Genomic DNA, 27,311 nt, shown 5'->3' with positions numbered 1-27,311 from the left:
CGAGGCCGGCCCGCAGCTGGAGCCGGTGCAGGACTGGTCCTTACCTGGGCGCTGCTGGCTGCACAGCTTTCCCCGCAGCTTCGGGATCTGGCGGCACAGGTCCTCCGGGCCGGCGTAGATCATGACGCGCGCCGGGCTACCAGTGACCTCCTCCAGGTCTGCCCGCACGGCCTCGCTGCCCACGCCCAGCAGGAGCAGCCCGAAGGCCCTGGCGAAAGGCACCGGGCCGGCCACCTGGTCCTGAGAGCGCGCCTCAGTCATCAGGACCACGGCCCTGCGGGGCCGGTCCAGGCCCGTTCCGGCGGTGCTCCCGAAGCCGCGCTCCGCCGCCGGCTGCGGGGCCTGGCCTGTCAGGATGGCGCCACCAGCGAAGCGCAGGTCGTCGAGGCTCCTGACCAGGTCCGCACGTCCCGGTACTTGCCCACGGGCACGGCCACGCCCATGCATGCCCGGGAGCCCTCGCTCAGCGCCCCCGGCACAAACCGCTTCACGGAGGCCTTGGCCCGCAGGAAGCCCTCCGGGGTGGCAGCCGCCGAGCCGGCCAGCGGGAAGACGATGTCGGCTCTGCACTCCAGGCTCAGCTTCGGGGCTGCCAGGATCACAGCGGCTGTTGTGCTGTGGAGCACGCAGACCACTGTCCCACCCGGGACCCCCAGGCGCCACGTGGGGCCGGAGCCGCCTCCCTCCCAGGAGGGAGATGAGACACTGACACAGAGGCTTCAGGGCCTAGTGACCAGTGCAGGTCACAGGGTTAGCCACGGCCAGACACAGAGCTCCCTGGCTCCCACCAAGTGTCTCCATCTCACCACTCTTTCAAAAGAAAAACTTTTTTCTGTAACTTTTTCCCATTATGGTTAGTGCTTCTTGTGTCCTGTTTGAGAAATCTTTGTCTACCCCAAGATCATGAAGATATGCTCCTATGTTTTCTTCCAGAAGCTTCACAACTTTGCCTTTTACATTTAAATCTATGATCCATCTGGACTTGATTTTTTGTGTAGCTTGTGAGGTAGGGAGTCAACATATATATTTTTTTCCCATATAAGTCTCCAATTGACCCAGCACTACAGTTTTTAAAAAGTGACTATTTAATAAGTCCCGTCCTACGTGTCAAGCATTGTGCTAAGAATCTTATTTCAAAGTCCCATAACCGTAGGGGGTAAAGCCGGTTATAATCTTCATTTCAGTTTTAAAACCAAAAGGGGTTGAAGCTTCTCACTCCTCTTCTTGGAAGAGGGGAGAAGAGACTCAGCCCAGAATCAGGACCCAGTTCGGCCAGCTCCAGCCCGCGGCTGGGCTCTGCGATGCTCACAGATCAAGCAGCAGCCATTCTAAAGCTAAGAAGCCAGGAGCCGTGTCCTGCCCAGAGCTCCACCACCTGAGTTACTTCTTCATGGAACCCTCAGTGTATCACTTGAGACATCAGATCAGTGGTGTACTTGAAAAGCAGGTGGCCCTAACTCCAGGGCCAGTTCCTACCTAGTAGCTAAAAGGGTGGCAGGTGAGAAGCAGGAACCCCGGCTCCACTGCTCCCCAACAGAGTCTGGGAAGTCCTGTGCACACGTACCACAGTCAGCCTCCCCTCCAAAGGCTGGCGGGCAGAGGCAGTGGTACCTGTCCAGTTCTTCTGGAACACACGTGCCTCCATTCTGGCAGGGCTGCGAGTCACAGGGGCCTATCAGAGAGATGCCTGTTAACAGTCTGGCACATCAGCCCAGAGATGTGAAGGGGTTTGGCTACCCTGCCCCACCAGGGCCCAGCCCCTTCCTTTCCCCAGATGCACTAGGAAATTAGTCTCAACACCTGTAGCAAAGAGGAAAAGGAAAGTAAATGAGGTACGTAAGGCGGGGTTAGGGTGTAGGTGGTACCAGACACTGAACGGTGGGCTCAGTAAGGCCCCGTGCAAATTACAGGCTCACTTGGGGTTCTGCCAGTGGGATCTGGCTCCTGGCTCTGATACTGGGAACACGTGTTATGGACTGAATTTCCACCCCCCCACACCCCGGCCTCCAAATTTATATGTAGGAGTCCAAACCCCCAATACCTTAAAAATGTTAATCTACTACTTGGTGGTCACATGATTGTAATTAAAGTATACACTTCTGGAAGGCAGGAATTATCGAGGGTAACTCTGGGCTCCTAGGCCAGCAGTTCTGTCAGTTGGAGTTTCATGCAAACAACTGAGGGCTCATTAACAGCACCAACAGTGGCCTTTAACTGAGCAGCTATTATGGGGCCAGGTTTTGTGCTAAGCGCTACACATGTATGATCTCACTTCACTGATACAACTGGATGAAGCAGCTACCGTGAACCGCCACGTCACAGACGAGGAAGCTGAAACTTGACGAACAGAAGTCACGTGCTGAAGGTCAGCTACTTGGAAAGTGGCAGAGCTGGGACTCAAACACAGGTCACTGGTTCCAAAACCGTAAGTCCTTGAGCTGTAATTTCTGAGCAGAAACAACCCCACTTTCAGTTCCTCCCATGTGTCAGAGACCAGCCAAGTTGGAACTTTAAGATGCCCAGAGGATCACCTAACGCCAGGCAGGAAGCACCATCCTGCCCGCGCACAAAGCCTCTGGCTCTGCTTCCGAGGGACGGACTCCCGACCTCATCAGGAGTAGCGTATCTACACAAGCACTGATGCCGAGACGCTTCAGTGTGATCTGTGTGCTCCTGGGCCAGTGAGACGCACTAGACCCCGGGGAGGAGCAGCGAGGGCCCGGTGGGAAGCCAGGCTGCATGGTCTTAACGGCGTTGAAAAGTCCTCCTGTTTGCTTGCGACTGTGCAGCCGATGAAGCACTTTGGTGGACATCACCTACTGAGTCTTCCCTAGGATCCCTCGTGTGGTACCCACTATGATCCAGAGCAGGGAAATGGGGAGTCCAGACATGGGGCAGACATTACCCCCATTTTACAGAGGAGGAACCTGAGGCTCAGTATCTTGCCCTGAGTCTGGTGCAAGATGTGAGGCTTTCTGTCCGCACAGCTGGGGCTCAGTGCACGCCCTGCTCTGCCTCTTGTCAACGCAAGGGGCCCTGGTTAAGGAAGTAATTCCAAAGCCTTCACTCCCTTTCTCAGTGAAAATATACCACTGACCAAGGGAGGCACGGGTATGGCATGAGCGTGTTCCTCTGCCTCTGAAAATGCCTGTCCCTGTGCCCTGGAGCTCAGTCCAACCCCACTTGCTACCCCAGGAGTATAAATGCCACTTTGGGAGCCAGCCTAGTCCCAGGGCCAGAAAGAAAAGGAGAATCCAAGAGGCAGACTGTACCTGGGCGGGTGGTCCTGTAACAGGTGGCAGGGTGGGTTAAGAACGCTCTCTTCCAGCTACAACCCAAGGAAACAAATGGTAGAGATCAAAGCTTTAACAGGAGAGGGTGTTTAAAACACTAAAAGCTGACACAAGATGCCAATGCAGAAGCAAGTCAAGAAAGACTTGGTTCTTTTTTTTTTTCCTGATTCTACCCAGCTTTTGTCTGCACATAGAGTAGGAAATGTTTCAAACTACTCAATTAAAAAAGATAATGGAAGCCGGCTATCATGTCAGAAATTAGAGATATCTGCGTTCAATACTCTCAACTACGGCAACAGCTTTCTATTACGAGTTACTTTCTGGGGCCAGCACAATGAGTGGGGGGTGGGAAATACTGGGATTAGGCGACTGGATTCTGGTTATGTGACCCCAGGCAAGTTACTTTCCTTCTCTGGTCTTCTGTTCCCTCTTCTATATAGCAACTCTGTAGTTTTCAACTGTGTTCCTCAGAGCCTCAGTGGAGAGGGAAGGGGACTGTCCAGGGCTCCCCCAGTGCCCCAGCCCCACGCCCCCACCCCAAATGTGCTTTTTCTGGTCTGCATAACAAGTGTCCATATGAGGCTCCGTAGCTCAGGAGGATTTGCAAACCACTGGCTGGTCTCAATGACCTCTGAGGTCGGTTTGAGTGACAACCTTCTGTGACAACACAAGGGCCACCATTCCTGTGCTGGCTTCCACGCCCCAGCCATCCCCCATCGTTACTTCAAGTCCTCAGCTACTTGAAGAGACAGCAGTCTCCTCTTCCAGATGGAGAAATGGGTTCAGGGCTGAATTAAGTTGCCCAAAGTCACACGGTTAGCAGAACACAGCAGAGCTGGGATCCGAACTCCATCTCCCACTCCAAAGCCCATGCATCCTGCCCTCTGGGCCTCGCCCCCTGGCTCTCCTGAGCCTGCGGGGCGATGGGCCGACCACAGAGGAGTGGGTCCTCGTCCCTCGGGCAGAAAGCCCTCCTCTTGGCTGGCAGCAGCTCCACGGATGGCCTCATCTAAGGAGATTCTCCTGGGGCCTTCGTGACCAAGTTCTCTAAAACTTGCCAAAGAGCACTTCTCCCGGGGAGATCCCACCCAGGGCTGCTCACCTGGCGGGCAGGCTAACTGGGCTCACCTCTAGGGCGGGGGCTTTCCTGAGGCAAAACATCCACTTGGGATAAAAGCCAAGTCAACTACGAACTCAAGGGGTTGCTGAAATCAAAACTGTGCCAAGCTGCCAGCTCACTAACTCTTCTCCCCCTCCATGTCTACTCCTCATAAAACCACAGGTCCTAGCCCAGAAAGCTCCACGGGCCCTGCCCTCCCTACCCAGGCCTACAGGAGCCAGCGTTGTTGAGCAGACACTATCCATAGGGCTTCGCCTGGGCCTGTGCTCAGCTAGTCCCCCACTTCCCTCAGGTCTGGTCCCTGCCCACTCTAATTAAAGCTGCGCCCCTACCCTCTACTTACCCCACCCTGTCCCACCCCGCATCCTTCCCCCTATTGCACTTACCACCACCTAATCGTTCATTTAGGTGTTCACCTTGTTCACTGCTGCCTCTTGCTCATGAGAGCAGATTTGTTTCCGAGACGCCCATGCTGACTCCCCAGGACCTGGGGCAGTGCTGGGAACTTAGGAGAGCCTCGGTGAGTATTTCTTGAATGAGGGGATTGATGAAAAGCCTACTATATGCATTATTCTAGGAGCCTGCGATGTCAGTGCATTCTACGAATTACCTCGCTGCCTGCAATGTCAGTGCATTCTACGAATTACCTCGCTGCGTGCCCCTGGCAATCCTCTGGGGGCAGGTCCTGTTATCACCCCCTTGCTGAATGTGGAAACAGACAGCAGGAAGTTCCCGGCTCACTAGTGGTGATGCCCCCAGAGTCTGAGCACATAGCCATTAAGTGTACTCTACCCACCAGCCTCTCCCAGGGCTCCTGGCTCTGGACGCCTCTGCCCACTGCTACCCGGTTCCCACATCTTTCGAGACTGCTCAAGCAACCCCTCCTCCATGACGTGTGGCGAGGACAGGCCCCATCCCAGCACTTGGGAGGCTCTCTCTGGACCACGAGCTTCTTGGGTCCGCGACTGTGCCTGCCTCCTCGCTGGACCCTGCCTGGCTCACAGTGAGTCCTTAAACATGTTCACCAGGGAATGAAGAACTACCTCCTTTCACTCGAAAGTGCACGTTCGGAAGAGAGCCTCTAGTGGCCTCTGACATGGCACGAGGCCCCACTTCCTCTGATCCACATGGGGGGCACCGCCCTTCCCTGCCGAGATGGCGTTCGGACTCTGCATCGACCCAACACGGCCCTCACGGCTTCTCAGCCGCTCCATCTCACTGCTGTGCGCACTCTGATCTCATCGCTGAGGCCAGGCCAAGGGGCCAAGGTGCAGCTGGTTCAAACGCTACCCTGGCCCTCCAGAAAGCACTAGAGGGCGAGATCATGAGCTCCTGACCAGGTGCCATACTGAAGGTGGTCCGGATAAAGGGGGTCGACCTGGGGGTCTGCGGGGCAGTGGCTGAGAGCCGGGTGGCAGGTGCTCTTGAATGCCTGAGCTCCGGCCCTGAAGAATCCAGCATTCTTCATGGCCTCCACATCCGGAATCCATCGAAGCACCGTAAGCCTCTGGCCTTGCTCAGCCCCCATACACGTGGAAACTGGTGATCGGAAGGACCAGATTAGCAGACCACTATCCCAAGTCCAGACCACCGCCCTGTCAGACCAGCTTTTGGCTGAGTTACCAGCCTTCAGAATGGCTGTGACCCAGGCCCGGGGCTCCTGGGCGGTGTGTCTAAAAGACTCTGACACTGAGTAGCTGTGCCCCTGCCTGGGTCCCCGGAGCTCTGTCCCTGCCTCCCTCCCAGGTCTCCTCCGATCCCTGTCACACACTCCACAGCCAAGGCCCCGGAGAGCCGTTCTCCCCGCAGCCCATGAGCACTTGGCCATCCTCGCCCAGGCCCTGCCCGCAGGCTCTGACCCCACACCCTGTGGACAAACCTGGAAAAGGGACAGAGAGCAGCCAGCACGGCCTTGGTCCCCCGAGATCCCCTCCGGCACGGGGCCTGGCCGGCAAGCTGCCTCACCATCTCTAGCGTCTTGCGCTCACAGGGGTGAGGCTGGACCTTGCAGTCTGTGTCCACCGTGCATACCCGAGGCAGGGAAGACAGGGTTACGCCTCCTTCCTCCGCCCGTGGGCCCACCACCCTCAGCCCTGGCTCTCTCCCGGCAGAGTACATGGGGGAGGGGCAGCCGGTCTCCGAGCATCTCCTCTGCACAAGCCCCGCCCCACACCGCTCTTCCATCCTGTGCACACGTGTACTTTTTTGTTTTTTACAACGTACTTCACTCTAGCTCCTGGATGGAGCCTGACAAAGATGACTGGGAATACAGGGATCTCACCCCCAGATGAGGCCTCCCTGTGCTGACAGCAGGGGAGGGGACCCCACCGGATCTGAGGCTCTCTACCCCGTGCGACAAGTTCGGAATTCCCAGCCTAGAACCCCACAGGGCCTGACACAGGGCGGTAGAACAGAGCAGAGGGCCCCGGGGCCGAGGCTGCTGGGCTCCATTCCTCTTCCCTCCCTCTCAGGGGGACCTCCGGCCTTGGGGAACCCTCCTCACCCCCATCCCACTTCCATACAGGCGAGGCCACTCCTTTCCACACGGAAAGGCCTTACTCACCCGGAGAGGCAATGGTGCACGTGGCAGAGCCGCCGAGGGTGCTGGAGAGGCCGTGGGCGGCGTCCTCCACCTGCTCGGCCATCAGCACGTGCTGCTCCCTTGGCTCGCTGGTCAACGTGCGCAGCTCCTCCCACCTGTGCCCCGAGCCCCCGGCCGAGAAGTTACAATGGCTCATCGCCCCACACTCACCCACCTCCTATCCACCCGTCTCGTAGACGCTGGGCTCCCTGTGGACAGCCCCGCCACCCACTACTGCAGGAGCCACAGAGCTGCAACCTCACCCACCTAGGATGCAGGTAAGGTCTAGAAGTGAAGCACAGAAGGACCTCGAGGATGCTCAGCCATGGGTCAAAACGTGCACATGCTCCAGTCCCCGAACTTCCTCAGAGGAGAGCCTCACACTCAAACCGTCGGCTCTTATTTGAGACAGGGTCCTAACAGATTTAGTCGTCTGGTTTTGCAACCTATAGCTGATGAGAAAAATTTAACCAGAGGGCTTCCCTGGGGGCACCGTGGTTAAGAATCTGCCTGCCAATGCAGGGGACACGGGTTTGAGCCCTGGTCCGGGAAGATCCCACATGCCGCGGAGCAACTAAGCCCGTGCGCCACAACTACTGAGCCCGAGTACCACAACTACTGAAGCCTGCACGCCTAGAGCCCGTGCAACGAGAAGCCACCCAATGGGAAGCTCGCGCACCGCAACGAAGAGTAGCCCCTGCTCATCGCAACTAGAGAAAGCCCATGCGCAGCAACGAAGACCCAACGCAGCCAAAAATGAAAAAAAAAAAATTTTAACTAGAAAGGAAATGAAGGAAAGTGGTTCTAGGTGACAGCAAGAGAAGAACAAACAGGGACAGCTAGTAACAGAAAAGAAAAAAAAATCTTGAAGAATTATAAACAGTGGCAATAAGAACTCAAAGGCCAGCAACATGAGGCCGTGTAGAGGCAGGAGCTGGCGTAGCTCTACAACCAGAGGGCACTGTTAGTGTCCAGAACAGAAATGCTGTGGGGGATGATGACCGTAGGGCATGAAGAAAGGGTTAAATGATGTTGAGAAACCTGTTTTTAAGAAGACAAGGCAGTCAGTGACACATTTAGAATCCTGCCTATCAAAAATTCATCAAAACAGACCACGGCTTGGCAATACAGCAAAACCTTCATGTATCTCTAAACCTCCTAATGTAAAGCTCCCCATTCTCCTCTGAAGCCACAGAGACCAGACACTTTGCCCAGCACCTGGGACAGCGCCTGGCACACGCAGGGGCTCCTCAGTTCCGGACTCACATTAGCATTGAGTGGGCAGCTCTGCCGGGCCGCACCCTTAGCTCTCCCAGCCCCCAAACAGACCTTCTTAAAAGCTCCCTGGGTAATTCAGATGCTCAGCCAGAGTTGAGAACCATCAGAGAAGGGGCTCAATGTACACTAAAAGGGGGAAAGAGTTTGAACAGGCAACAGTCTTTAATCTCACACTGCAGTGGTTCTCAGACTTTGGCGGCATCAGAATCACTGAGGGGCCAGAAAAAACACAGATTGAGGCTCCTTTTGCCCCAGAGTTTTGGACTCAGTGCAGTGGGGCCTGAGTGTGTGCATCTCTAGCAAGCTCCCAGGTGATGCTGATACTGCTGGTCCAAGGAACACACTTGGAGAACCACTGGTCAACAGTGAGCTGGCCTCTTACTAGGAGTGGGGAGGGGTCAGGTAGCCCTGGAAGTCCAACAGGCTTTCTCAGAGGCTTCCTGTGTCTGCAGCTCAGGTCTTCATATCTGAGCCGTGCCCCCTCTTCTGAGCAATGGCTTCTTGATTTCCCTACACTAGGGATGCTAAAAATATGGTCTGTGGGCCAGTGAAGAGCCCCGAACTGTTTCACCCTGATTCAGAATCCGATAAGTATAGACACCAAGCATTTAGAAACTAATCGTACAGCAAACTTAACAGTCATTTTATGTCTGTTGGGTCAAGTAATAAATATCTGAGTTTCTATTTTGTTTTTATTTCACCTTTCTAGTAACTCATTTTTATTGTGTTTTTTTTTAAAAAAAGTATCTGTTCATGACAGATTAGAAAAAAAAACAAACTGGACCTTCACCACAGATAGTTTGAGAAGCGCTACTCCAGCCAGCAGCTGGAGAAGAAAGCCCCAGAACGGGCCAGTATTTCCACCCATGGGAGATTCTATCCTCAGTGACAAACCTTTGGGCAAATACTACGTGCAAGGCACTCTATTTGGCCCTATGTGGGGATGAGGGTGGGCAGGGAGCCATGAAGTAACGTCCACTCTCCTCTCTCAAGGGGTTTATACTCGTTATATCTGAGGACACAGAAAGAGCCAGCCATAAGGCAGCTTGTGTCTAATACCAACTTACTGGCGATGACAACAATAATGGTGGTGATAGCTGTCATCATCGTCACCAGGACACAGCACAATCGGGGCAGCCCCATGGTACCTACAACCTCAGTCCCCTTCTATCTTCTTCCTCTTTCTGCACTTGCTCGTCCACTCGGCACTCAGCTCCTGGTGATCTTATTTAGGCTTTAAATACCATCCTCAGTTTCAATCTCGATGCCTGTCCTTTCTCCTCTGCTCCAGACTCTCGTATCCAACTCTCTACTCAGCTTCTCTACTTAGATGGCTGATACGCATCTCAAACTTGACTTGTCTGAAACAGAATTCAATTTCCTTTGTTCCTTTCCCATTCTTTCTCTTTTCAGTAAATAGCACCACCATTCACACTGGAGCTCAGGCCAAAATCTTTGATTCTTCTCTCACACACCCACGTCCAATACACCGGTCACTCCATTGCTCTGCCTTCCAAAAGCATCCTAAATCCAGCCACTCCTTAGCGGGGTCACAGCTGCTTCCCTACTGCAAACCATCATAATCTTGCGTGTGAGCTGCTCCAAAGGCCTCCTAACTAGACTCCCCACTGCCCCTATTATTGCTTCTCCCTCTGCCTCACCCACCAGTCTATTCTCTCTACCTTGCAGTCATGTGATTTTCTAAAAATGTAAGCCAATTCATGTAATTTTCCTGCTCAAACCCCCCACCCCAAAGACTTCCCAGACTACTCATTACAAACTTTAGTCTCTACAATAACCCACAAAAGCTCTAGACCTAACTCCTGCCCACCTCTTCTACCTTATTTCTTATAATTCACCCCTTGCTTGCTGGGCTCCAGCCACTCCTGGCTGTCTGTTTCTATCACACACCGAGCTAGCTACTGCCTCAGGGCCTTTGCACTTTCCATCTGCCTGCCTTGCCTGCTCTTTTCCCTGTTATTTGGAAGGCTTGTTCCTCACTCAGGTTTCTGTTCAAAAACCAACTCTTCAAAGGAGCCTTGCCAGACCCCCCTATCTAAAACAGCTGTCCTATCTATTCCCATCACTCTGTAACCTCTTCCCTACTTTATTTTTCTCCTTTGAAATTTATTTCCACCTGAAACTGTTACTTATTTATTCACTCTTTTTTTTTTTTTTTAAATCTAGTTCCTTTCCTAGAACAGAAGCTCCATCAGGGCAGGGACTTTGTATTGCTGTCTGTGCATCCTGAGAACCTAGAATAGTGTCTGGCACGAGGAAGACAACATATATTTACTGATTGAGAGAATAAATAATGTACAGTTGGTCCTCTATATCTGTGGGTTCCACATCCATGGATATGGGCGGCCAACTAAGGGACTTAAGCATCCATGGGTTTTGGTATCCACAGGGGTCCTAGAACCAACCACCTGCAGATACCAAGGAACAACTATACTAAAATTAATAAAGAGATTTCTATGTATAGGCACAGTGCCCAGACCAAGAGTCATTTCACTTGATACCCACAAATGACAACAGCCCCACTGAGGTCACCTCCATTTTCGGGGTTGAGAGCATTGAGGAACTGTGCCCCCCTCTCCTCTAGGAAGGCCTATTCCTGCATCTGGCTCCTGACCCACCCTGTGCAGTTGGATGAGTCCATGAACTTCCATTTCTGCCCAGATAAATTGGAGTCAAGTTTCTGACACTTGAAATCAAGTATTCAGACTAAATTAAAGACGATGCAAACTCTCAGACTTCCAAAGACTTGGCGGTCCCCTTGTGCCAGCAACAATACAGTAAAGTGACAAAAAAACGGATCCAGGAAGGATCAGGATGGTTTTCCCAGCTCCCCTCTCTTCCCATGGCTGCGACGTCCCCAGGCTGACTCAGAGGGCTGACCCCGCGTGACCAAATCTCTTACTGGGAAGCAGACCCCCACAGTAAACACAGGTGACGCCCCTTTGCTTCAGCTGCTTGGCTGGCAGGGCCACATGCCCTTGGGACCTCCCGTCAGTGACAACGATGGGGACCTGGAGCACAGAGGCAGTTCTGCCCCCAGGGGAATCCTTTATGCAGAAGGTATTTCAGAGCAAGGCCCATCTCTGTACATCCTCCTCTGAGCTCACCCAGAAGGAAAAAAACAAAGAAGAAAGAGTCAGCGGTCCAGAGGTGAAGTTGGAATGAGAGCCTGAAATGATGGCCACCTTCTTCCAGCAGAGACTCAAAGGGACAATTCCAGCATGAGATATGCACTCTCTCACCATCTAAACCACAAGAATGATGAAGAGAAATGAACTTTTCCCCTGGACTTAACACTCCCCCATACATCTCTGTTGTGTTATATAACAATGACATGCTCTGTGTATGTGTTTGCTGTCTCTCGCCATGGTGTCTCCGGGGCACAATTCTCCTCATTTGTCTAACACCCACCTCCCATCTCCCCATCCGCATACCATTCCCTTCTTGTTACAGCTCAACATCTCCTTGGGGTGGGAAAGCAGATAAATGAGCTTCATAAGAATTTATGGGCGTGAAGGACGGGGCTTTGAGGCAAGGGTCCGTGATCAGGCCTCTCTGTCCCACTTCCAAGTTCAGGGTTGGGCGCTGGAAGGCTGAACCGTTTGACTGCTTTCAGATCAGGGCAGGTTACGGTGGTCCCATCTCATCAGGATGCTAAGATTCTCTAATCCTCACGGCCTAATTATAGGGACTGTCGACTGAGCTTGCAATCCCAGCACAGAATCCCTACTAAAGCTCACCATAGGAGGCTCGTGCAAATGTCCTCAGAGGGTGGACTGCCAGCTCTGTCAACTGGGAAGAAAATAATGACTCACTACAAAAGATTTTGGGCAAAACCTTTCAGTGGATGGTAACAGATGAGGAATCCCCTGCTCAGAGACCAGTAATACTAACTTAATATTTACCGTGCACTTACCACATGTCAGGCACCACTGTGCTGAGTGTGTGTGTGTGTGTGTGTGTGTGTGTGTGTGTGTGTGTGTAAAGGTGCTTGGCTCATATAATTCTCACCACAGCTCTGGGACACGGGAGTTCAGAGAAGAGAACGGCCTTAGCTAAGGTGACATAGCTCATGGGTGGTGGAAGTAGGACCTGAACCCTCCACTTCCAGAGCCCAAGTTCTTAACCATCAGGCTACACAGCCTGCCTCTCCCCAGCCAGTGGAGGTCAGAACTGCAGTTGAAACCCAGTCCAGCTAATTCCAAAGCCAATGGTCATTCCTCTGAAGACTTGCGCCTAACGGGCATGGAAAATGGGTGCCCATTCATTTATGTACTATCTAAGCAGAGACCACGCGGCCAGCAGAGCTTTAAAATATTTACTCTATGGCTCTTTGCTGAAAAGGTTTGCTGACCCCTACTCTATACTGTTCTAAATGGTTTCGAAACACTTTTCACCAAAAGCCAGGAGCTCCCTGTGCCTTCCCCCTGGCAGAGTTCCCCACAAGCCTCTGGCTGTGGCCCTGCATCCTTAGCTTCTCAGCCAGACTTCGCTTTCTCTCCTCAAAACACCCCCGCACCTCTTGCCCATCTAATCATCGCTTCTTTCCATATGGATTCAAAGCTTCAGGACCAGGAAAAAAACCACTTGTTCTCTGCAACTCTGTTCTTGTTTCTCATACAGGTCTACCCTCAGCCCCTCCAGAGTTAACCTTTGTTTTCCCGTTTCAATCCAGATTTTCTGAGTGGGTCTGGGCCCCGCTCTTCATAGCTACCAGCCTGTGGCTAGAGAGAAATTAAATTTCAAGGCCATGAGGGCCTAGACTACAACTCCACGGACCTCTGTGGACCTCCGCTTCCACATCGCTTAGCGCACAAATGCCCGTGCCGGCCACCCTCTCCACCTCTGCATCTGACCTGCTGGCTTCTGACCGACCGAGCGCAGGTGAGATTCCTAACGGCATCTGAACCCTGGGAAATGAGAAGAAACCCTGCTACCTCCACTTTTCTTATTCCACAGGGTGTTTCTCACAGAGACTGTTCTGACCTCATCATCTGGCTCCAGACAGGAAGGTCTGAGGCCAGAATCTAAGGTTTTTCTAATTTCTCTCCAACGGGACTAAACTAGGTAGAAAGTGAAGGTTCACAGATGGACTGCTGTTTATGATAGAAACGCGTGGACTGATTAAGAACAAGGGCGCAGGTACGAGTCCCGTGAGATACTGGCCAGCTAAACTTGGCAACGTTACTCGGTCTGACACTCCTGTTAAACCTGCTGAAGTAGAAAAAGTAACAGTATTGTTTGAGGATTAAATGCTGTATCCAGTGCCTGCTAGTACCTAGTAAGCACTCCATCAGTGGTCATTAAAATGAACTACCTAGCAGCCTCTTCTAAGAAGTTTACCTTTTGAGTTAGTCTCAAATTCTAGTCAGCATGAAAGTCCCTTAGGAGATTTACTAATGTGGATTTTCAGATTCCATCCTCCCAGAGTCTAAATTGGTGGGTGTGTGACCAGGCCTGAGAATCTATCAATACATTTTAGACCCGCCTCCCCTTTCCCACCCCCAGTGATTCTGATGCAGATAGTTCATGGAATAGACTTTGAAAAATAATTCGTAAGAACACTCACTGTAGGTACAGGGATGTTGATTACAGGAGCTTTTGTTGCTGTTGGTTTCAGCGATGGACAAAAACCCTGGAATCAAGCTAAATGTGTCCTTTTAGGGGTCTGATTTACTATATCGTAAGAGCTCAATTCATTGATTACATAACCATTAAAAAGGATCAACATGAAAAATAACGCAGCTTTATGCAAAAATACACACCAAATAATATTAAGTAAAAAAAAAAAAAAAAAGAGCAAAGTGCTTTGTAATTCTAACTATTCTAAAAACTATGTTTAAATATTAATGCAGCTTGAAAGAGGCCAGAGCTGGCTATAAAAGGCTTTGTGCTAAAGAAAGGGGTCATTGCTATTTCTGCAGAGCTACTCAACACGGTACAACTTTGATAAAGCTACAGATGGGGTCCAAAAAAAAAAAAAAATTCAATCATAGGAAACTCAGAGTCATGTTATGTGAAATTAATCAGATGATGGAACAGACGTGCACAGCCCTCTGGCCAGACTTCTAGGCATTCAGAAGCCAACTGCTGGCTGTGTTTTATCTGATTTTAGGTTTTCATGGAGTACAACACTGTAAGGTTTGATTGTAGTATTTTTTAAACTTATTACGAAGTAACAATAAGGTGACTGTCAAAGTGTCTTCTTAGTCATTTCAAAACATGCTTTTAGGGGACTGCACTGATCTGGAAAGGCAAGTGTTCTGGGTTTTGGGGAGAGCTGTGCTCATCCGTCGAGAATTTAAAACTCCACTGAAGAAAAGGGGTAAAGAGCCCTGGGCAGGTCATCGCTCCCATTCGGCCAACATTCCTCTGTTATTAGTAAGAGTGTCTTAACGTTCAATGTCCTCAATGACCTTGCAACCGTGGCCAAAAAACCAGGAACTGCCTCCTTTTCTTGTTTGTTGTCTTACAGCCAACCTGGGATACACAAATGCTAACCATTCTCATCCCCAAAAGAAGAGCTGACCTTGTCCAGACACGTAAAGAGGCATCTTTCTCCACCCCCTAGTGTCCTCATCTGGTGCATCCTCAATGCTTCTCCGCATGTCATGGGTTATGAATAACAGCCCTTAGTTACGATTTTCAGCACAGCTGACAAGAGGCTCAACTAATTACTTAGGGGGCAGGGGTGGAGGGGGAGGTCGGAGAGAGATGGGCAAGGACAGCTCCATGGGGCCTCCTGGACGTGCAGTGCGACCCTGTGGTCCCGGCCAAGTCACCTGCTCCTCCCCAACCTCAGTATCCTCTTCCACAAAATAAGGGGTTGGAAGAGGTACTGGGTGTTCTCTATAGAGTACCTTTTGGTACCAAGTCACTTAAACTGGCTTAGTTTTTCACAAGAGAGCAGGGCTGAGTCATTTGAGTCAAAGTCCCCCAAACGTTTTTGACTTTCAGTCCTAAATTTAAAACATTAGGTTACTTTTTCTTCTGCAAATGTTTGTGTGTATATAATGGGTACAAAAGTTTTTATAACAATAAAATATTATATCAATAATGATATAATTCACATACTACAGAATTCACCATTTCAAAATACAAATGTCGTTGTTAGTACAATTCAGAGTTGTAAAACCATCATCACTACCTAAGTCCAAACTATGACCATCACCCCAAAAAGAAGCTTTATACCTATTAGCAGTCATATCCCACCTCCCCACATCCCCTGGAAATGACTAATCTACTTTGTCTCCACAGATTTGCCCATTTTAGACTATTTCATATAAATGAAATCATACAACATGTGACCTTTTATGTCTGGCTTGTTTCACTTAGCATTTTAGTTAAGCATCTTGCCTCTTGGCCATTTTGATGTCCTCTTTGGAAAAATGTCTATTTAGTTCTTCCGCCCATTTTTTAAAGTTTTTTTTTTTTGTGTGTGTGTGTGATACGCGGGCCTCTCACTGTTGTGGCCTCTCCCGTTGCGGAGCACAGGCTCTGGACGCGCAGGCCCAGTGGCCATGGCTCACGGGCCCAGCCGCTCCGTGGCATGTGGGATACTCCCGGACCGGGGCACGAACCCACGTCCCCTGCATCGGCAGGCAGACCCCCAACCACTGCACCACCAGGGAAGCCCCCCGCCCATTTTTTAACCAGATTGTTGGGTTTTTTGTTATTGCTTGTATGAGTTCTTTATATATTTTGGATAATAACACCCTACCTGATATATGGTTTGCAAAATTTTTCTCCAATTCTGTAGGCTGCCTTTTCATTTTGTTGTTTCTTTTGCTGTGCATAAGCTTTGAGTTTTATGTAGTCCTATCTGTTCATTTTTGCTTCTATGAATAAATTAAATTTTGTGTACCCATTCATCCATTGGATTTTGGCTATCATAAATAATACTGCTGTGAACATCACTGTACATGTTTTTGTGCAGGCATATGTCTTTGATTCTCTTGGAGTGGAATTCCTAGGACATGTGGTAACTCTATGTTTAACATTTTGAGGAACTCCTGTACTGTTTTCCAAAGTTGCTGCACCACTTTACAATCCTACCAGCAGCGTATGAGGGCTCCAATTTCTCCACATCTCTGCCAACACTTGTTATTGTCTGTCTTTCATTTTATCCCTCCTAGTGGGTGTGAAGTGGTATCTCATTATGGTTTTGATTTGCATTTCCTTAAGGACTAATGATGTTAAGCATCTTTTCATGTGCTTATTGGCCATTTATATATCTTCTCTGGAGAAAAGTCTATTTACAAGGTTTCTTACTGAGATGATGAAAATATTCTAAAATTAGATGATGGTAATAGGTGCATAACCCTGAAAATATACTAAAAACCACTGAACTGTACACATTAAAGGTGTGAACTTTATAGTATTTTAATTATGTATCAATAAAGCTGCTTTAAATAAATTAGTGTGTATAACACTCCTAGGCCAGGGGGCAGTGGGAAGAGACCTTTTAAAAGTGCCGATTCTAAGTATCACTGCCCAGAGTGATTTAGCAGGTCTGGAGACAGCCCAGGCACCTGCACTTTAACATACTCCCTAAGCAATTCTGACTCAGACCATCTGACCAAAGACCTCACTTTGACAAGTACTGCTCAGTGTGTCTGGGCCCAAGACACAGAAGTGGGGATGCCACTGTTTTCTACGGGAACCATTTGTGGAGGGCCCAAGGGTAGAAGGCTCCAAGGGAACATGGAAAGGTCAATGCACACTAATATCACTTTTAAAGAACATATTAATGTGCTTTTTCCTTTGAACTTTCTTGTATTTGACTTGCTGCTCATTCTGCACCCAAGGTCAGAGGAAAGGGCTGGGATAAACAACCTAAGATGAAGTCACTGTGGATGGGGGCAGTAACAAGATGGCTGGGTAGAAGGACGTGAGCTCACCCTCTCACAAAAACACCAAAATTACAACTAACTGCTGAACAACCATCAACAAAAAACTGCTGGAACTTACCAAAAAAGATATCCTACATCCAAAGACAAAGAAGAAGCCACAACAAGATGGTAGGAGGGGCACAACTGTGATAAAATCAAATCCCATACCCACTGGGTAGGCAACCCACAAACTGGAAAATAATTATATCTCAGAGGTTCTCCTATAGGAGTGAAAGTTCTGAGCCCCACGTCGGGCTCCCCAGCCTGCAGGTCTGGCATCAGGAGGAGGAACTCCCAGAGCATCTGGCTTTGAAGGCCAGCAGGGTTTGATCACAGGAGCTCCACAGGACTGGAGTAACAGAAACTCCACTCTTGGAGGACACACACAAGGTCTCGTGCACACCAGGACCCAGGGTAAAAAGCAGTGACCTCGTAAGAGCCTGGGCCAGACCTACCTGCTGGTATCGGAGATGGGGGTAATTACCTTAAACATAAACAGATTAAATGCTCCAAACAAAAGACACAGACTGGCTGAAATGGATACAAAAACAAGACCCATGTATATGCTGTCTACAACAGACCCACTTAAGATCTAGGGATACATACAGGCTGAAAGTGAGTAAATGGAAAAAGGTATTCCATGCAAATGGAAATCAAAAGACAGCTAGATTAGCAATACTCAGATCAGACAAAACAGACTTTAAAATAAAGACTATTACAAGAGATAAAGAAGGATACTACATAATGATCAAGGGATCAATCCAAGAAGAAGATATAACAATTGTAAATATATATGCACCCAACATAGAAGCACCTCAATATATAAGGCAAATACTAACAGCCATAAAAGGAGAAATCAACACTAACACAATAATGGGGGGGGGGGGCTTTAACACACCACTTTCACCAATGGACAGATCATCCAGACAGAAAATCAATAAGGAGACATGGGCCTTAGATGACACATTAGATCAGATGGACTTAACTGATATTTATAGAGCATCCTGTCCAAAAGCAGAACACACATTCGTTTCAAGTGCACATGGAACATTCTCCAGGACTGATCACATGCTAGGCTACAAAGTAAACCTCGGTAAATTTAAGAAAACTGAAATCATATCAAGCATCTTTTCTGACCATAACGCGATGAGAATAGAAATAAACTACAAGAAAAAAACTGTAAAAAACACAAACATGTGGAGGTTAAACAATATGCTACTAAACCAATGAATCACTGAAGAGATCAAAGAGGAAATCCAAAAATACCTAGAGACAAATGAAAATGAAAGTATGATGATCCAAAATCTATGGGATGCAGCAAAAGCAGTTCTAAGAGGGAAGTTTATAGCAATACAATCTTACCTCAGGAAACAAGAAAAATCCCCAATAAATAACCTAACCTTACACCTAAAGCAATTAGAGAAAGAAGAACAAACAAAACCCAGAGTCATTAGAAGGAAAGAAATCATCATAAAGATTACAGCAGAAATAAATGAAATTGAGACAAAGAAAGTGATAGAAAAGATCAATGAAACTAAATGCTGGTTCTTTGAAAAGATAAGCAAAATTGATAAACCTTTAGCCAGACTCATCAAGAAAAAAAGGGAGCAGGCTCAAATCAATAAAATTAGATATGAAGAAGTTACAACTGACACCAAAGAAATACAAAGGATCATAAGAGACTACTACAAGCAACTATATGCCAATAAAATGGACAACCTAGAAGAAATGGACAAATTTTAGAAAGATACAATCTCCTAAGAGTAAACCATGAAGAAATGAAAAATATGAACAGACCAATCAAAAGTACTGAAATTGAAACGGTGATTAAAAAACTCCCAACAAACCAAAGTCCAGGACCAAATGGCTTCACAGGTGAATTCTATCAAACATTTAGAGAAGAGTTAACACCTATCCTTCTGAAACTCTTTCAAAAAATTGCAGAGGAAGGAACACTCCCAAACTCATTCTACGAGGCCACCATCACCTTTATACCAAAACCAGACACAGATACCACAAAAAAAGAAAATTACAGGCCAATATCACTGATGAACACAGACACAGAAATCCTCAACAAAATACTAGCAAACTGAATCCAACAATACACTAAAAGGATCATATACCACGATGCAAGGATCGCGGTATATCTCAGGGATGCAAGGTATATCCCAGGGATGCAAGGATTTTTTGATATCCGCAAATCAATCACTGTGATATACCACATTAACAAACTGAAGAATAAAAACTGTACGATCATCTCAATAGATGCAGAAAAAGCTTCTGACAAAATTCAATACCCATTTATGATGAAAACTCTCCAGTAAGTGGGCACAGAGGGAACTTAACTCAACATAATAAAGGCCATATATGACAAAACTACAGCCAACATCATACTCAATGGTGAAAACCTGAAAGCATTTCCTCTAAGATCAGGAACAAGACAAGGATGTCCACTCTCGCCACTTTTATTCAACATAGTTTTGGAAGTCCTAGCCATGGCAATCAGAGAAGAAGAAGAAATAAAATGAATTCAAATTGGAAAAGAAGTAAAACTGTCACTGTTTGCAGATGACATGATACTATACATAGAAAATCCTAAAAGAAAACTACTAGAGCTCATCAATGAATTCAGTAAAGTTGCAGGATACAAAATTAATACACAGAAATCTGTTGTACTTCTATACACTAACAACAAAAGATCAGAAAGAGAAACTAAAGAAGCAATCCCATTTATCATTGCATCAAAAAGAATAAAATACCTAGGTAAACCTACCTAAGGAGGCAAAAGACCTGTACTCCAAAAACAATGTGATGCTGATGAAAGAAGTTGAAGCTGAAACAAACAGATGGAAATATATACCATGTTCTTGGATTGGAAGAATTGATATTGTCAAAATGACTATACTATCACAAGCATGCTACAGATTCAATGCAATCCCTATCAAATTACCAATGGCATTTTTCACAGAACTAGAACAAAAAAAATTTTAATTTGTATGGACCCCGAATAGGCAAAGCAATCTTAAGAAACAAAAATGACACTGGAGGAATCAGGCTCCCTGACCCCAGACTATACTACAAAGCTACAGTAATTAAAACAGTGTGATACTGGCACAAAAACAGAGATATCGATCAATGGAACAGGAAAGCCCAGAAATAAACCTATGGTCAATTAATCTATGACAAAGGAGGCAAGACTATACAATGAAGAAAATACAGTCTCTTCAATAAATGGTGCTGGGAAAACTGGACAGCTAAATGTAAAACAATGAAATTAGAACATTCTCTAACACTATACACAAAAATAAATTCAAAATGGATTACAGACCTAAATGTAAGACTGGATACTATAAAACTCTCAGAGGAAAACAAAGGCAGAACACCCTTTGACATGAATCGGAGCAAAACCTTTTTTGAGCCATCTCCTAGAGTAATGGAAATAAAAACAAAAATAAACAAATGGGACCTAATTAAACTCAAAAGCTTTTGTGCAGCAAAGGAAACCATAAACAAAGCGAAAATACAGCCCACAGAATGAGAGAAAATATTTGCAAATGATGCAAACAACAAGGGATTAACCTTCAAAATTTACAAAAAGCTCATGCAGCTCAATGTGAGAAAAATAAACAACCCAATCAAAAAATGGGCAGAAAACCTAAATAGACATTTCTCCAAAGAAGACATACAGATGGCCAACAGGCACAAGAAAAGATGTTCAACATTGCCAATTATTAGAGAAATGCAAATCGAAACTACAATGAGATATCACCTCACACCAGTCAGAATTACCATCATCAAAAAGTCTACAAACAATAAATATTGGAGAGAGTGTGGAGAAAAGGGAACCCTCCAACACTGTTGGTGGGAATGTAAATTGGTACAGCCACTAAGGAAAACAGTATGGAGGTTCCCTAAAAAAACTAAAAACAGAATTACCATATGATCCAGCAATCCCACTCCCGGGCATATTTCAGGAGAAAACCATGGTTCGGAAGGGTACATGCTCCCCAATGTTCATTGCAGTGCTGTTTACAATAGCCAAGACATGGAAACAACCTAAATGTCCATTGACAGAGGAATGAATAAAGATGATGTGATATGCACAATGGAATGGTACTCTGCCATAAAAGAATGAAATAATGCCATCTGTAGCAACATGGATGGACTTAGAGATTATCATACTAAGTAAGTAAGTCAGACTGCGGACGTGCCCCATGGCGTGCAAAAGATTTCCTGCTGGAGGGGCCCCTGTAGAGGGGCTGAAAGTCGACTGGGCTCGGGAGAGTGCAAAGACCTGAGGCTACTCTCCAGGAGAAGGACTCCAGGAACCCCACAGTGGTTTCCTGGGAAGCATTGAGACACCCCGCAGCTGTTGGGAAGAACAGCACACCCAAGGATGCAACTACATTGGCTCCCGGCTGTTCCTTTTGAATACGCCAAGCACGCTCCTCGGAGCCATCACCTGGACCATCCTTCTCCAGCAAGGACAGGAACCTCTCCTTGACTTTCATCACACTGCTGGTCACCTGGCACCTTAACAGCGATGCCTTCCCTGACCACGCTACAAAACAGGAGCAGCCTGCATCCCTGCACTCCTAACCCCTAGCACACTGATGTTTTCTCAAATACATTTTTCTCCTCTCTTTTTTTATACTTATCACTAACAGAATTATTTTATATTTACTCATTGGCATGTTATCTACCTCCCCACCCCCTCTTCCCCACCAGCAATAGAATTTAAGCTTCAATGCAAGGATCTTGTTTTCTCTAGTCAGTGAACTCCTAGGTAGTAAGTAAGTCAGACAAAAGTAAGTCAGACAACAACAAATATATGATATCACTTATTTGGAAGTGGAAATGATGATACAAATGAACTTACGCATAAAACAGAAACAGACTCAGACGTGGAAAACAAACTTATGGTTACTAAAGGGGAAAGGTGGGGATAGGGATAAATTGGGATTGACACATACACACTACTCTATTTAAAATAGATAACCAGACATCTACACGTGGAACAACTCCTACAGAACACCTACTGAACGCTGGCAGAAGACCTCAGACCTCCCAAAAGGCAAGAAACCCCCCACGTACCTGGGTAGGGCAAAAGAAAAAAGAATAAACAAAGACAAAAGAATAGGGATGGGACCTGCACCAGTGGGAGGGAGCTGTGAAGGAGGAAAGGTTTCCACACACTAGGAAGCCCCTTTGCGAGTGGAGACTGTGGGTGGCGGAGGGGGAAGCTTCGGAGCCGCGGAAGAGAGCGCAGCCACAGGGGTGCGGAGGGCAAAGCAGAGAAATTCCTGCACAGAGGATCTGTGCCGACTGGCACTCACCAGCCCGAGAGGCTTGTCTGCTCACCCGCCGGGGCGGCCGGGTCTGGGAGTTGAGGCTCGGGTTTTGGTCGGAGCGCCGGGAGAGGACTGGGGTTGGCGGCGTGAACACAGGCTGCAGGGGGTTAGTGCACCATGGCTAGCTGGGAGGGAATCCGGGGAAAAGTCTGGAACTGCCGAAGAGGCAAGAGACATTTGCTTCCCTCTTTGTTTCCTGGTGCACGAGGAGAGGGGATTAAGAGCACTGCTTAAAAGAGCTCCAGAGACGGGCGCGAGCCGCGGCTAAACGCGCAGACCCCAGAGACAGGCATGAGACGCTAAGGCTGCTGCTGCCGCCACCAAGAAGCCTATGTGCGAGCACAGGTCACTATCCACACCTCCCTTCCGGGGAGCCTGTGCAGCCCGCCACTGCCAGGGTCCCGGGATCCAGGGATAACTCCCCCGGGAGAACGCACGGCGGGCCTCAGCCTGGTGCAACGTCATGCTGGCCTCTGCCGCCGCAGGCCCGCCCCGCACTCCGTGCCCCTCCCTCCCCCGGCCTGAGTGAGCCAGAGCCCCCGAATCAGCGGCTCCTTTAACCCCGTCCTGTCTGAGCAAAGAACAGACGCCCTCCGGCGACCTACACGCACAGGCGGGGCCAAATCCAAAGCTGAGCCCCTGGGCGCTGTGAGAACAAAGAAGAGAAAGGGAAATCTCTCCCAGCAGCCGCAGAAGCAGCGGATTAAAACTCCACAATCAACTTGATGTACCTGCATCTGTGGAATACATGAATAGACAACAAATCATCCCAAATTGAGGAGGTGGACTATGACAGCAAGATTTATGATTTTCTCCCCTCTTCCTCTTTTTGTGAGTGTGTATGTGTATGCTTCTGTGTGAGATTTTGTCTGTATACCCTTGCTTCCACCATTTGTCCTAGGGTTCTATCAATCCGTTTTGGGGTTTTTTTGCTTTTTAAAAAAATTTTTTTTCCTTTTTTTTCTCTTAATATTTTTTTATTTTAACAATTTTATTATATTTTATCTTACTTTATTTTACTTTATCTCCTTTCTTTCCTTCCTTCCTTCCCTCCTCCCTCCCTCCCTTTCTTTCTTTCACTAATTCATTCTTTCTACTTTTTCTCCCTTTTATTCTGAGCCGTGTGGATGAAAGGCTCTTGGTGCTACAGCCAGGTGTCAGTGCTGTGCCTCTGAGGTGGGAGAGCCAACTTCAGGACACTGGTCCACAAGAGACCTCCCAGCTCCACATAATATCAAACGGTGAAAATCTCCCAGAGATCTCCATCTCAACAACAGCACCCAGCTTCACTCAACGACCAGCAAGCTACAGTGCTGGACATCCTATGCCAAACAACTAGCAAGACAGGAACACAACCCCACCCATTAGCACAGAGGCTGCCTAAAATCATAATAAGGCCACAGACACCCCAAAACACACCACCAGACGTGGACCTGCCCACCAGAAAGACAAGATCCAGCCTCATCCACCAGAACACAGGCACTAGCCCCCTCCATCAGGAAGCCTATACAACCCACTGAACCAACCTTAGCCACTGGGGACAGACACCAAACACAATGGGAACTACGAACCTGCAGCCTGCAAAAAGGAGACCCCAAATATAGTAAGATAAGCAAAATGAGAAGACAGAAAAACACACAGCAGATGAAGGAGCAAGATAAAAACCCACCAGACCTAACAAATGAAAAGGAAATAGGCAGTTTACCTGAAAAAGAATTCAGACGAATGATAGTAAAGATGATCCAAAATCTTGGAAATACAATAGACAGAATGCAAGAAACACTTAACAAGGACCTAGAAGAACTAAAGATGAAACAAGCAACGATGAACACAATAAATGAAATTAAAAATACTCTAGATGGGGTCAATAGCAGAATAACTGAGGCAGAAGAACGGATAAGTGACATGGAAGATAAAATAGTGGAAATAACTACTGCAGAGCAGAATAAAGAAAAAAGAATGAAAAGAACTGAGGACAGTCTCAGAGACCTCTGGGACAACATCAAACGTACCAACATTCGAATTATAGGGGTTCCAGAAGAAGAAGAGAAAAAGAAAGGGACTGAGAAAATATTTGAAGAGATTATAGTTGAAGACTTCCCTAATATGGGAAAGGAAATAGTTAATCAAGTCCAGGAAGCACAGAGAGTCCCATACAGGATAAATCCAAGGAGAAATATGCCAAAACACATATTAATCAAACTGTCAAAAATTAAATACAAAGAAAACATATTAAAAGCAGCAAGGGAAAAACAACAAATAACACACAAGGGAATCTCCATAAGGTTAACAGCTGATCTCTCAGCAGAAACTCTGCAAGCCAGAAGGGACTGGCAGGACATATTTAAAGTGATGAGGGAGAAAAACCTGCAACCAAGATTACTCTACCCAGCAAGGATCTCATTCAGATTTGATGGAGAAATTAAAACCTTTACAGACAAGCAAAAGCTGAGAGAGTTCAGCACCACCAAACCAGCTTTACAACTGCTAAAGGAACTTCTCTAGGCAAGAAACACAAGAGAAGGAAAAGACCTACAATAATGAACCCAAAACAATTTAAAAAAAGGGAATAGGAACATACATATCGATAATTACCTTAAATGTAAATGGACTAAATGCTCCCACCAAAAGACACAGATTGGCTGAATGGATACAAAAACAAGACCCATATATTTGCTGTCTACAAGAGACCCACTTCAGACCTAGAGACACATACAGACTGAAAGTAAGGGGATGGAAAAAGATATTTCATGCAAATGGAAACCAAAAGAAAGCTGGAGTAGCAATTCTCATATCAGACAAAATAGACTTTAAAATAAAGACTATTAGAAGAGACAAAGAAGGACACTACATAATGATCAAGGGATCAATCCAAGAAGAAGATATAACAATTGTAAATATTTATGCACCCAACATAGGAGCACCTCAATACATAAGGCAAATACTAACAGCCATAAAAGGGGAAATTGACAGTAACACATTCATAGTAGAGGACTTTAACACCCCACTTTCACCAATGGACAGATCATCCAAAATGAAAATAAATAAGGAAACACAAGCTTTAAATGATACATTAAAAAAGATGGACTTAATTGATATTTATAGGACATTCCATCCCAAAACAACAGAATACACATTCTTCTCAAGTGCTCATGGAACATTCTCCAGAATAGATCATATCTTGGGTCACAAATCAAGCCTTGGTAAATTTAAGAAAACTGAAATTGTATCAAGTATCTTTTCCGACCACAATGCTATGAGACTAGATATCAATTACAGGAAAAGATCTGTAAAAAATACAAACACATGGAGGCTAAACAATATACTACTAAAGAACCAAGAGATCACTGAAGAAATCAAAGAGGAAATAAAAAAATACCTAGAAACAAATGACAATGGAGACACGACGACCCAAAATCTATGGGATGCAGCAAAAGCCGTTCTAAGAGGGAAGTTTATAGCAATACAATCCTACCTTAAGAAAAAGGAAACATCTCGAATAAACAACCTAACCTTGCACCTAAAGCAATGAGAGAAAGAAGAATAAAAAAAACCAAAAGTTAGCAGAAGGAAAGAAATCATAAAAATCAGATCAGAAATAAATGAAAAAGAAATGAAGGAAACGATAGCAAAGATCAATAAAACTAAAAGCTGGTTATTTGAGATGATAAACAAAATTGATCAACCATTAGCCAGACTCACCAAAAAAAAAGGGAGAAGACTCAAATCGATAGGATTAGAAATGAAAAAGGAAAAGTAACAACTGACACTGCAGAAATAAAAAAAGATCATAAGAGATTACTACAAGCAACTCTATGCCAATAAAATGGACAACCTGGAAGAAATGGACAAATTCTTAGAAATGCACAACCTGCCAAGACTGAATCAGGAAGAAATAGAAAATATGAACAGACCAATCACAAGCACTGAAATTGAAACTGTGATTAAAAATCTTCCAACAAACAAAAGCCCAGGACCAGATGGTTTCACAGGTGAATTCTATCAAACATTTAGAGAAGAGCTAACACCTATCCTTCTCAAACTCTTCCAAAATATAGCAGAGGGAGGAACACTCCCAAACTCATTCTACGAGGCCACCATCACCCTGATACCAAAACCAGACAAGGATGTCACAAAGAAAGAAAACTACAGGCCAATATCACTGATGAACATAGATGCAAAAATTCTCAACAAAATACTAGCAAACAGAATCCAACAGCACATTAAAAGGATCATACACCATGATCACGTGGGGTTTATTCCAGGAATGCAAGGGTTCCTCAATATATGCAAATCAATCAACATGATACACCATATTAACAAATTGAAGGAGAAAAACCATATGATCATCTCAATAGATGCAGAAGAAGCTTTCGACAAAATTCAACACCCATTTATGATAAAAACCCGGCATAAAGTAGGCATAGAGGGAACTTTCCTCAACATAATAAAGGCCATATATGACAAACCCACAGCCAACATCATCCTCAATGGTGAAAAACTGATACCATTTCCACTAAGATCAGGAACAAGACAAGGTTGCCCACTCTCACCATAGTTTTGGAAGTTTTATTCAACATAGTTTTGGAAGTTTTAGCCACAGCAATTCAACATAGTATATTCAACATAGTTTTGGAAGTTTTAGCCACAGCAATCAGAGAAGAAAAGGAAACAAAAGGAATCCAAATCAGAAAAGAAGTAAAGCTGTCACTGTTTGCAGATAACATGATAGTATACATAGAAAATCCTAAAGATGCTACCAGAAAACTACTAGAG

At 46.7% G+C, this 27,311-nt stretch overlaps 1 protein-coding gene across 1 annotated transcript in view; it reads right to left on the bottom strand.

The window, feature by feature from the left end:
* The window catches only part of VWA2 (von Willebrand factor A domain containing 2), a 61,901-nt gene that overhangs the window by 8,955 nt on the left and 25,635 nt on the right, over nt 1-27,311 (bottom strand). The window contains 9 exon segments of the mRNA XM_032608262.1: nt 45-404; nt 407-589; nt 1,565-1,672; nt 3,273-3,328; nt 6,293-6,425; nt 6,977-7,110; nt 8,213-8,224; nt 11,204-11,334; nt 11,336-11,390. Coding sequence (XP_032464153.1) covers nt 45-404; nt 407-589; nt 1,565-1,672; nt 3,273-3,328; nt 6,293-6,425; nt 6,977-7,110; nt 8,213-8,224; nt 11,204-11,334; nt 11,336-11,390 — 1,172 coding nt within the window.

The sequence above is a fragment of the Phocoena sinus genome, chromosome 16 (assembly GCF_008692025.1).
Source record: "Phocoena sinus isolate mPhoSin1 chromosome 16, mPhoSin1.pri, whole genome shotgun sequence".
Lineage (NCBI taxonomy): Eukaryota > Metazoa > Chordata > Mammalia > Artiodactyla > Phocoenidae > Phocoena > Phocoena sinus.
The sequence above is the reverse complement of the archived record's forward strand: the minus strand, read 5'-3'. Positions and strand labels throughout refer to the sequence as shown.